This window comes from Labeo rohita, chromosome 21 (assembly GCF_022985175.1).
Source record: "Labeo rohita strain BAU-BD-2019 chromosome 21, IGBB_LRoh.1.0, whole genome shotgun sequence".
NCBI classification, from domain to species: Eukaryota; Metazoa; Chordata; class Actinopteri; order Cypriniformes; family Cyprinidae; genus Labeo; species Labeo rohita.
The window spans coordinates 24,452,042-24,464,866 of NC_066889.1; the positions used below are offsets into that span (position 1 = coordinate 24,452,042).

Sequence of the window (12,825 nt, forward strand, 5' to 3'; positions counted from 1 at the left end):
GAGGTGAAGTTTAAAGTTTCAGACAGAATTGTAATGTCGGAGTATTTCATAGTAGTGATATAGATTTCCAACTTGGAAATCTTGTTGGAAAAAACATGCTTCTATCTAAATATCTAAATGTATCTACCTATACATGCAATTCATTGTACTTTCCAGCTGAAATAAAAACTAGTGACGGTAAAACACCAACAACTTTTCAAACAAATTATGATTACGGGGAAGATTATTGATTAACAAAGACATACATTCATGCAGTTTCTTGCACAATTCTGTTATGTTAAAGTGTAAAACACTTTTACAATAGTGCATGATTTGTAAAGTAATACATTTTGATGTGTGTATAACATAATCATAACTTTTTTGGTGCAGTAAACTTGCTCTGTAGCTCACCCGATAGTCCTTATAGAAACAAGCTAAAATGGCATGGTTGCTTAAGCAAATGCATTTTTATCTCGCGTTTGCTTTTATTAACACTATAAGTTAAGTCTAGGGTAGGTTTTAATGTAGTTGGTATGTTATTTTCAAATGCGATATTGTAAACATTTAATTTCTGAACTTGATATACAACAAACAAAGCAATACAGTGTTGCCAGATTTTGCCAGATTAACTTTTAAATGATTGCAATAGAACTAATCATTCTTTAGATGTCATTCATTAGACATTTTACATAATTTTACAAAATGTCACTACGTGCACGTTTTTCCAATGAGCCTGGGTTGATCAAAATCGCTTTTTAAATATGCATCTCTGGTCATTTTGTGTTCATCGGTGCATGTTATTCCAAAAAGAAAAATGTTTATTTTTACCAATGACCAATTCCTCTTATTTTCCAACCTGTCATATACAGTGGAGACCACTTTTACAATTCATTTAATTTGCAAAGGATAAAATCAAGTCCTGCCAAACATTTTTTATTACTTGAAAATCCTGTTTAATCCAAGCAGTGTGTCATATTACGGGAGTAAAATGCAATTATGTTGTAAATAGTCTGAGAAGATGTGTTATCCTAAATGTAAAAAAAGAAAAAAAAAGATACAATGTGAATTGTATAACAACCACAGTTTCTTCCGGTCGACTACACTGAATAAACAGCAAAACAAAACAAGAATAAATGTGTATCTCTTTCACACACGCACACACATACACACACACACACACACACTTCCTCTAACCCCTTATCCATTTCTCTACATTATTTCACTCCATTTAAAATTGCCACCCGCTTCCGTCTTGCCAAGGCTGAATTGATTTTTTTGGAATTCGAAGCCTTTCACCCCTCTGAGTCTCTGTTGTGCCAGCGCACAATGTACTTTGCATATGACTAATCATCTGCTGTGTTTATATGTAATCTCATATCATTTCAGGCCATGTCCCCTGTTTTATATCTCCCTCTATGCTTCCCTCTCCCTCTCTTGGCTCCTGGCTGTATCACTCTTGTGAAACATAAACCAAATCTACCTTGGCTCAAAACAAAAAAAACATGCAAATATCCCAGGCGTTCGCTAAGACAGATGAGGACTCTTGCAATCGTGTGTAAAAGCACCTAATGTTTCACGTAAGAGCAGCTGTGGGCGGCATTTTCAATGAAACCTGTTCTCAACGGGTGGGTCGTGACCAAAACAAGTAGCGGGTCTGTTCTGACAATGCTAAATGCAAATTATGAAAAGCAACTTACAATAAAATCGTGCCTATTTAGGGTAGTACAATAAGTATGCTTTTAGAAGGGAGAAGAAAATCTTTCAAAGGTGCACACTTAAAAATAAAGGTTCCAATGGGATTTATTCAATGATACCATTGAAGAACCATTTTTGGTTCCCATTTTTGATGCCATTGAAGAACCATTTTTGGTTCTTAAAAGAACCTTTAGCCCAAAGAAACTTTTGTGTAATGTAAAGGTTCCATTTATGTTCATAGTTCTTCATGGAACCATCCATGCTAAAAAATAACCTTTATTTTCAAGAGTGAATTCCAAAGAAGAACCTTTTAGTGAACAGTTCTTAAAAAGCATTTGTGACCCTGGACCACATAACCACACTGTAAAAAACTGTATAAAAAACACAATTTATTGAATAAATAAGCTTTCCATTGATGCATATATAGATACACAACTATTTGAAAATCTGGAACCTGAGGGTGCAAAAAAAATCTGAATACTGGGGGAAAAAAAATCGCCTATAAAGTTGTCTGAATAAAGTTCTTAGCAATGCATATTACTAATCAAAAATTAAGTTTTGATATATTTACAGTAGAAAGTTTACAAAATATCTTCATGGAACATAACCTTTACTTAATATCCCAATGATTTTTGGCATATAAGACAAATTGATAATTTTGACCCATACAGTGAATTTTTGGCTATTGCTACAAATATACCCATGCTTCTTGGGACTGGTTTTGTGGTCCCATTTAATAATTTTAAAGAACTTTTTAACACAAATGAAAAGGTTCCATAGAAGTTGAAGATTTGTTTTGGAACCAATAAAGAACTTTTATGTTTTTAAAAGTGTATTTTCGTCCAAAATCATCTTTCACTTGGTAATATGGTACATTTTGAGTATTTGTTCCAATCTGGTGAATCAACACTTTAAATGTTGTTTGTCAAGTTTTCCATTTAGCTTGTGGTAAGTTAATTATTTTGCATATTGTTGGGCCATTGCATAGCTGACTTAAGATGGTTTCCCAACCTGGCCATGCTCAAAACCCCTCTAAAACTAGCCAACAGACCAACTAAGGCCAGCTTAGCTATTCTTCTCAGCAATTAAAACATCTCAGGATTGTTTGCAAAAACATTTTGGTGACTTTTTCACAATGCGGCATTACAATTAGCTAAAGTAAACTCTGGACTCTAAAGCAAAACCAGTTGAGAACTGCTGCGGATTGTAGAACAGCCCTTTTCACTGCAGTTTTATTGATGCGGAGCTATTAAGTATCAGACCTTTTAGTAGGCGGAGATGAGATGGATAACACATCTTCTTTTCTCGTGTTGACTGTTGTCTTTGGGGTCGAGCGTAATTGTTTTGAATCCTCCAGGGCAGTGACTCGTCATTCTGCAAGACGCAGTGTTTCCGTGATGTTGGCTCTGTTCTCGCTGCATTATTAGCAATATAAATCTACGAAGAGGTGAAAAGGCGCGACATTCACAGCTCTGTCTACATAGCGATTCTGATGACACTGATTATTAAGAACAAGGGAGTTAGAGCAGGACACAGACTGCAAGGCGTATCTAGTAGCTTTTCAGTCTTGCAATTAAGTTGAGTTGTTAAAGACTAAATGAAATCAAAATGTACCTCATTTACTTAAAAAATGACACTGATTTGTTTGTGCATGACTCATCAGTGCATGCTATACATAAAAAAACAATAATAATAATCAAAATGCAATTACTTTCTCTGAACTCTGATATTACTTTCCTGTTGAATAAATCACATGGCTGTGTGGGCTGGAAAAAATAAAAACAAAAGAAATAGTTACTCCATTACTCCAGTCCAGTATGTCACATGACATACTGTTTTCTTAAAGGCATAGTTCACCCAAAAATGAAAATTCTGTTAATAATTACTCACCCTCATGTCATTCCAAACCTGTAAGAACACAAATGAAGATATTTTTGATGAAATCCGAGAGCTTTCTGAGCCTGAATAGACAGCAACGCAACTACCACGTTCAAGGCCCAGAATGGTAGTAAAGACATCATTAAAATAGTCCATGTGACATCAGTGGTTCAACTGTAATTTTATGAAACTACAAGAATACTTTTTGTGCACTAAGACAACAAAAATGACAACTTTATTCAACAGTTTCTTCTTTTCTGTGTCAGTCTTCGCTGCACGTTTCCAAGAATACCACGACGCAAAGTATTCTCGTAGCTTCATAAAATTATGGTTGAATATAGACTATTTTAATGATGTCCTCATTACCTTTCTGAGCCTTGAGCATTTCAGTTGCATTGCTGTCTATGCAGGGCCAGAAAGCTCTTCGATTTCATCAAAAATATCTTAATTTGTTTTCTGAAGATGAAAGAACAAAATTAGGGTGAGTAATTAAGGACAGAATATTCATTTTTGTGTAAACCCTTTAATCTCAGAGTTCGTACATGATGCTTGAAGTGCTTGAAGTACTTGACTTTTTGAAATTTAAAGCTTAGAAAACCCTTGAAAATAGCAATATATACTCAATATAGAGGTACTTTAAGAACTCCTACAGAAGTTCTTGAATTATTGAAAGACAATGTATCTATGAAATAAGTGCTACATTTTTTCATTAAGAACATATTTTTTCACACAATTCAAAAAACATCATACCTTTTTTGCTTATTTCAGTTAATGTCATAAAACTAGCGAGCTAAGCCAGTAGTACTGACTGTGTCGTTTAAACATGGCTGAAGACGCGAAAAGAGGAACAGATGAACCAAATTAATTGAGTCATTTATACTGGAACCGCTCTGATTGATTCAAACTCATGACTTCGATCATTCATTTTAAGTGATTCACTAGCAAAAACTAGATCAAATTAAAAGAGACATTTATTTTAGAATTTTGACATCGCTTGTAATGATTTTAAATAGCACGTAGTGATGATTATAGTTCTTCATGGAACCATTAATGCTAATGAAGAACCTTTATTTTCAAGAGTGAATTCCAAAGAAGAATTTTTGGGTTCCCCAAAGAAATTTTTAGTGAACAGTTCTTAAAAGCTTTTGTGATTGTTTTCTGAAACTGAGATTTAATACATCAGCTGAATAAATAAGCTTTCCATTGATGTTCGATTGGTTAAAATAGGACAATATTTGGCCGAGATAAAAAAATCTGGAATCTGAGGGTGCAAAAAAATCAAAATACTGAGAAAATCACCTTTAAAGTTGTCCAAATGAAGTTCTTAGCAATGCATATTACTAATCAAAAATTAAGTTTTGATATATTTATGGTAAGAAAATGTACAAAATATCTTCATGGAACATGATTTTTGGCATTAAAAAAAAAAAAAAAAACGATAGTTTTGACCCATACAATGTATTTTTGGCTATTGCTACAAATATACCCATGCTACTTAAGACTGGTTTTGTGGTCCCATTTAATAATTTTTAAGAACACAAATAAAAAGGTTCCATGGAGGTTCTTTTTGAAACCAATAAAGAATTTAATTTTATTTAAAAAATGAAAAAAATTATTTTAAATAGCATGTAGTGATGAGTGAATCGTGAGGCCCAACAAGTGAGTTTTTCGAAACTCTGAATCAGCTAAACCATTGCATCGCAAAGTGATTCACTGTTTCAAAGTGCTCCAGACAGATTGCGTATCACAAAATGTATTTGTTTCAGATCGGGACTTCAAAACGCGGATGGCGAATCATTTGATTTAGATCGAAACGGGTTTGTGAATTATTTAGCAAAGTGAATGAATTTAAAGTCTTGATCTAAAAGATGATTTAAGATATACAAAATTCCAATCTAAGTCAAATGATTCGCAATCCGCGTTCCAAGTCCTAATCTGAAATGATGGTTCATTTGATTCAGATCGGGACTTCAGAGTGAGAATCATTTGTTTCAGATCAGGATTTTGGAGCGAAATCATTTTTTTCCTGATTTTTCTTTTTCTTAAACAGTAGAAAACATCAAACCACTAAGGCAGTACAGTTATAAAAACAAAACAAAGAAAAAAGAAAGTATACACAAATACAAATCACTTAAAAAAGTTCATTAGAATTTAGAATTTGAAAGAGAAGACATTGTTTGATAAGTGAGATCTCTAATCGAAGTCTTTAAAAAAAAAAAAAAAGAAGTGCTTGAAAAAAGTCCTTGAAAGTGCTGGAATTTCTGTACGAATCCTGTAATCTGCAAAGTATTACTTTTTGTTATTCAACAAAACGTCATCCTGTGCAAGATTCTTTAACCACTGACCTCTTTTTCTACTTGTGTTCCTCCTCCAGATTTTTCATATGACGTATGACCTGGCGAGTGCAGTGGTAAGAATCTTTAATCTGATTGGCATGATGTTGTTGCTGTGTCACTGGGACGGATGCCTGCAGTTCCTGGTGCCTCTCCTGCAAGACTTCCCTCCTGATTGCTGGGTGTCGCTAAACGGTATGGTTGTAAGTATTCGAAACTTTTCATTCCTCTTTCAGAACTATTTTCCGATTTTTATTTCGAACTCGGGTCAAAAAGATCGTTTGATCAGTGGGCAAGAAATTGATTTAGTGAAAATGTTCTCTAAATGTTTAACAGTTCTTCATTAAGAAACTTAATAGTGACAGTAAATATATGCTGCGTTCACATAGTGACAGAATTACCATAATTATGAGATGACTACTCTTAGAAGAAATTACTCGTTTCTATGGCTACTCTTATGGACCTATGAGTGGCTTTGTTGGTTATGACAGCAAAATACTATCCTTAATCACCACATGAATTCACCTCCTGGAAAATACAGAAGAACAAAGAAAGCACCTGCTAACACTGGTAATAATAAAATGGCGTATCAAAGTGAAGTATGTGTAGAGGTTGTTACCTCACTAGTCTTTGCTGTTTGTCTGACTGTCTGATGCATAATGCATAAAACTGAAAAGCACTTGTAAAAATAACAAAGTTCCAGATTGATTGCCTTACTGCAATGTTTTTAACAGTTTGCCGGGAACCAAAATCATTTTGAAATTTGAGTTTTAAAATGTGTTGCATTTGTGAGGAAAATGTAAGCAGTAAATTAGTTTGCCAGTTGAAAAAATGTTAGCAATTAGTAACAAATAAACTAGATATTTTACAGGCAGAATTATATACACTATCATTTAAAAGTCTAGGATCAGTAAGATTTTTTTTTTTTAATTCTGCAAAAATGCATTTAATTGATTGAAAGTGACAGTGAAAATTTGACATTGTTTATAAAAATGACATTAAATGCTGTTCATTTTGAGTTTTATATTCATCAAAATAGTTATAAAAAATAAAATACAGGAGTAAGAATGACTAGGGTAATGGCTTCTGAAAATTCAGCTTTGCATCACGGGAATAAATTACATTTTAAAACATATTAAAATAGAAAACTGTTCTGTTAAATTGTAATAATATTTCACAATATTACAGTTTTTTTTCTGTATTTTAATCAAATAAATGCAACCTTGCTGAACATAAAATACTTTTGGGTTGAACATTCAGGGTTAGTACCAAGTTATTACCTAGTTAATGTTATTAATATAATAAGTACATAGTATGTACACTACCATTCAAAAGTTTTTGAACAGTAAGATTTTTAATGTTTTTAAAGAAGTCTCTTCTGCTCACCTGCATTGAAATGTTCCAAAGTACAGCAAAAACAGTACAATTGTAAAATATTTTTACTATTTAAAACAACTGTTTTCTATTTGAATATATTTCAAAATGTAATTTATTCCTTTGATTGCACAGCTGAATTTTTAGCATCATTACTCCAGTCACATGATCCTTCAGAAATCTTTCTAATATTCTGATTTGCTGCTCAAAAAACATTTATTATTATTATGCTGAAAACAGCTGAGTAGAACCTTTTCAGATTTCTTTGATAAATAGAAAGTTCAAAAGAACAGCATTTATCTGAAATAAAAATCTTTTGTAACAGTATACATGTATTTTTCATCACTTTTGATCAGTTTAAAGCATCCTTTCATGCAGCATCATCAATGAATTCTGAAAAAAAAAGTACTTAACTGTTGTAAATATTGACTATAATAATAAAAAATGTTTCTTGAACATCATGTTAGGATGATTTCTGAAGGATCACATGACACTGAAGACTGGAGTAATGATGCTGAAAATTTAGCCTTGATCACAGGAATGAAATACATTTTAAAATATATTCAAATAGAAAGCACTTAAAAAACTTTACTACTTAAAAAAAAAAAAAAAACATTAAAAATCTTACTGTTCAAAAACTTTTGACTGGTAGTGTACATGTGGAACAGGGCTGTAAAATAAATTGCTACCGACTTTTTTCTAAAACATTAAATTGTATGGACCCAAGATCCTTGAATGGTAGTATAATCTGATTTATGTTTTGATTTGCAGTGTATATATGTGAAATGATAAGTGCCTAGTTCATTCAGACAATCAAAAGTGGGCTGCAGTATGCAATGCAATGTGTCAGTTGCTATTACCGGTAAGTCCATTGCAATTTTGGTGGTTTTACATGAAAAGTGGAAAAACTGAGAGAATCATATCAGTCTGAGTTTCAGATTTCAATGTGTGTGACAAACTCATGAACGAACATCTGAATTTACTTATACAACGTATTGCAGCTGTTATCTCACCAGTTAGTCAGCATATTATGTTTTACAAAGCAAATTAAACAACCCAAGCATATGAATATTTGGATTTGCACGTCCCATTACTGTTAAAATCCGAGAGGCACTGGGCAGAACATTCTACACTTGACCTTTATCAAACGAGAGCTGTTCAGCTAATCAGGACAGATGGCTCGCTGTAGTTTTTCACCGCACATCATGTTGGTGCTAAATGGAAGTTAAAATGCCAAGATAATTTTTTTCTCTTCTCCCAGCTTTTTTCGAATGAGTTCAACTCACATTCCAGGTCAAATTGCAGTGCTGGTAAAAGCATTAGGGTTTTTTTAGTTCAAGGCCAACTGTGTCACGCTGCTTTAGGAAGTCAGATTTCTCTGATTTCCCGCTAACAAAAATTACGCATTCGCTTTGAAAGTGTGCGCAGAGATCAGCAGACGGCCTGTAATGGGCATGTGCAAATCTCTTTGCATATTCGTCTGAGCTCGCTAGCTTGGCATCACATTAGATAACAGTCTTGGGTGGTGGTGGTGGGGTGATACGGCTGTTCGCTGTTACGCAACCATATCCCCTCTCAAGTGCTACGGGGTTCAATCTAACTTTGAGGTGATACTGCAGACCCCTTGGCTCTGAAGGGCCTTACCGGGAATCATTGATATTCGTGTTTTGAAATGTTGTGAAACCTCTGGCTATGTCGAACGTGACATTTCTGATAAATTAAAGACGCTCTGCTATTAGCGTTGAGGAAATGAAAGCCTTAGCTGTGTCTGTTTTATCTCATTTGCGTCAAACGCAACTTGGATGAAAAAAAAGGAAGGTATGCATGCAAAGAGCATCCAAGAAAACAAAGCTAAACCTTTTTTATACAGTATACAGTAAATGTGCTCCAAATATGTGTTTTTTGAATGCATATGCACTTTTAAGAAATCTTTTTAAAGCTAAAGAAGAGGTCAAACGCTTGTGGCGTTTCATTGCGGTTTGATGCGATAGGAGGTTGAAATTGTCCCTTGTGGCTCTGATTTAAAATTCTAGCCTCAGGTTTCTTATTTTTCCCTTTTTAACCAGAGAATGAGAATTTATTGCAGTGCATAAACACTTGAGATCTGTTACAAAACCTAGTGAGCTGCCTATATACACAGCATTTTAAAGGCTGTTCAAAATCAGTTTTAACGCTGCTTTCAAATCCTTCTGGGAAGTTCCACTTACAAGCGTAGAAGGCGTAATTATAATGTGCTTGCGAGTTAAAAAGTTGATGTGGGCATTTCTTTTTCACTTCAGCAAAAAACAATTGTTTTATCACTAATGCAACAAAATGAAAAGCAAATGACGCATACTAATCAACGCTTAAGTTTGTGTTTTATCCTGTGTAGCCACAGATGATGTTGGGAAATGTAAAAGAAGTTTAGTTTTATTTAGAAGATATAGTTTTATTTAGCGAGGGTGCTTTAAATTGTTTAAAAGTGATGGTAAAGACATTTATAATGTTACAGAAGGTTTCTGTTTTAGGTAAATGCTGTTCTGAACTTTCTATTCATCGAAGAAATCTACTCAGCTGTTTTCAACAAAATAATAATAATAAATGTTTTTTGAGCAGCAAATCAGAATATCAGAATGATTTCTGAAGGATCATCTGACTGGAGTAATGATGCTACAAATTCAGCTTTGAAATCACAGGAATAAATTACATTTTAAAATATATTCAAATAGAAAACAGTTTAAAATAGTAAAAATATTTCAAAATATTATGTTACTGTTTTTGCTGTTTTTTCAGAAATCATTCTAATATGTTGATTTGCTGCTCAAGAAGCTTTATTATCTGTTTTGAGTTTTTTTTCCCCCTCGGGATACTTTGATTAATAAAAAGTGTAATTTATTTTAAATCTATATTTTTTTGCAACATTGTAAAAGTCTCTTTTGATCAATTTAATCCATCCTTGATTAAAAAAAGTGTTTAACCAAAAAAAAAAAAAATAATAATAAATAAATAAAAAAAACAGCTATTTTCTTGTGTAATATATTTTAAAATATAATTTGTTTTTGTGATGCTGAATTTCTGTGAAAGCTGAATTTTCAGCATCGTTACTGCAGTCTTTAGTGTCACATTATTTTTCAGAAATCATTGTAATATGCTGAATTGCTGCTCAAGAAGCTTTTCTTATTATTTTCAATTTTCAATATTTTTTTCAGGATACTTTAATGATTAAAAAGTTTTATTTATTTGAAATCTTTTTTTTTTTTTTTGCAAAAATGTAAATGTGTTTTAAAGTCTCTTTTAATCAATTTAATGCATCCTTGATTTAAAAAAGTATTTAACAAAAATAAGAATAATAATAATAAAGAAATAAAACAGCTGTTTTCTTGTGTAATATATTTTAAAATATAATTTATTTCTGTGATGCAAAGCTGAATTTTCAGCATCATTACTCCTGTCTTCAGTGTCACATGATCCTTCAGAAATCATTCTAATACGCTGATTTGCTGCTCAAGAAGCTTTTCTTATTATTATCAATTTTCATTATTTTTAAAGGATTCTTTGATGAATAGAAAGCTTAATTTATTTGAAATCTATATATATATTGCAGTCTTTTAAAGTCTTTTAATAAATTTAATGCATACTTGATTAAAAAAAAAGCATTTAACAAAAAAAAAAATAAATAAATAAAACTATTTATGAAAATGAAAAACTATTTACTATTTTCTTATGTAATATATTTTAAAATATAATATATTTCTTTGATGCAAAGCTGAATTTTCAGCATCATTAATCTTTAGTGTCACTTAATCCTTCAATAATCAATATATGCAATTAAAACATTACAATTTCTATGCCACTATTGCAACCTATTTCTAACAAAACAGCATCAAAACAACAAAGTTTTCAAACAAAATAAATTAATTTTACTTGCATTTGAAAACATTTACTTTCAGATGAAAAAAGGGATTAAATCCGGAGAACCGGAATACGTTGTGAGGGTTGAGGTTTCCTGCGCTAAAAACAGACATAATTCATGTCAGAATTGTCCAAATGAAGAGTTTCCAATCAGTAATCAGTATTTACATTCCAATTTCAATGGCACTAGCATCAACAAATGTAAAATAACGACAGTGAAACTTTTCGAAAACACCATCGTTCCGACATAACTTGAAACTGCCTCTTGAAATGTCAGTCGCCTACAAACATGTGCATCCACCACGACTACCGAATGCAGATCGCTTAATATTGTAAAACAGTCTATTGTGCCAGGGTGCGTTCTCTTAAAATGAGCTTTTGTTATTGAGTCATCAATTCTGCAGGTGTTTTGACGCGACATTTCCTCAGCGAGAGCTTTCTAAACTGATAGAGATGCACCACCTCCTCCTTTCTGTAAATTACATCAAGACTGCATGATTATATTCCATCTGTCTCACTCCCCTGGGCTCGGTTCAGATAAATGCCACAACCAGAAAATCATAACAGAAACAAACAGAAAATCAAAAGCCGGGGAAAGTGTTTTGTTTTACTTTTCTGTAACGTAAGACGCATCCATTTTTATGTAGCTTCTTAGTCGAGGTGCGTTTTCCTCCCTCTTTCCTTCCCTCAGCGTCTTTGTGTGACTTTGAATCGATGACCTCCCTGTTTACCTCTGCACCACTTTCTCCTCCCCAAAAAAATCAATGCAGATGAAAAATGAGCAAAGATTCCCGGTGCTGTCTTTTCCCCGTGCACGGATGGGGGTCCCAGAGGGAGGCGGTGGCCCTGCTGCTCAGTAATTCAGGGTTTAGGCGGGCGAAGTGAAGAAGACAATATAATGCCCTGGCGGGGGAGTGCTAATTGGGACATTGAGTCGGAGCAGACAGGAGGCGACACCGACTGCGTTACTGGCCAGGCTGTCGGGTTAATTTAGCCATCAGAGAGGTTAGCGTTGGAGGAATGTCTGGGGATCTCGACATGCCTCTCTCAGCAGGATCCAAACCAAATGACTGCAACTTTAAACCACCGTATAACTCATTATTCGAAAGAGATGGTACAAGATAGGTCACATTCCACACTTGTAGCATCATTTTTTCCCGTAATCTCAGCTAAAAATAAAATCACATTGTATTTAATCATTATTTTTCCAATATTTATTCAATATCTGATCACACCAGTGGTCCATACATTATGCATTTTACCTTTAAAGATAGTATCTCTATTTTATCCAGATCATAAGAGTCCTGAAAAGTTATATCTACATCGGGACATTGAAACACCTCCAAAAAGGCCCTGAACAGTTGTAGGTCTCAATGAACATTCATGCTCATTTGTGTAAAACTCTTTTTAATAGTTGCCTCAAATTGACAACTGTCACTTAAAATTTAGATATTTAAACACTCTATTCAAAATTTAAAAACAAATAAAATCACAAAGAGTTGTATCATCTGAATCGAACTTTTGTTAAAAAATTTAGTCTTTTGATGAGAAATTTTGTTTGAATATATCACTGTATGCAATTTATAGGAGCATATAATCAGAGAATTGATGGTAATAATCCTGTTGGAATTAATGGAATTGGTTTATACTCAAAAACAGTGCATATTTATGAAAC

General features: G+C 33.2%; 1 protein-coding gene across 1 annotated transcript in view; it reads left to right on the top strand.

The window, feature by feature from the left end:
- The window catches only part of LOC127152303 (potassium/sodium hyperpolarization-activated cyclic nucleotide-gated channel 1), a 132,398-nt gene that overhangs the window by 56,192 nt on the left and 63,381 nt on the right, over positions 1–12,825 (top strand). The window contains exon 3 of the mRNA XM_051092884.1: positions 5,927–6,088. Coding sequence (XP_050948841.1) covers positions 5,927–6,088 — 162 coding nt within the window. The remainder of the gene's footprint in view (positions 1–5,926; positions 6,089–12,825) is intronic.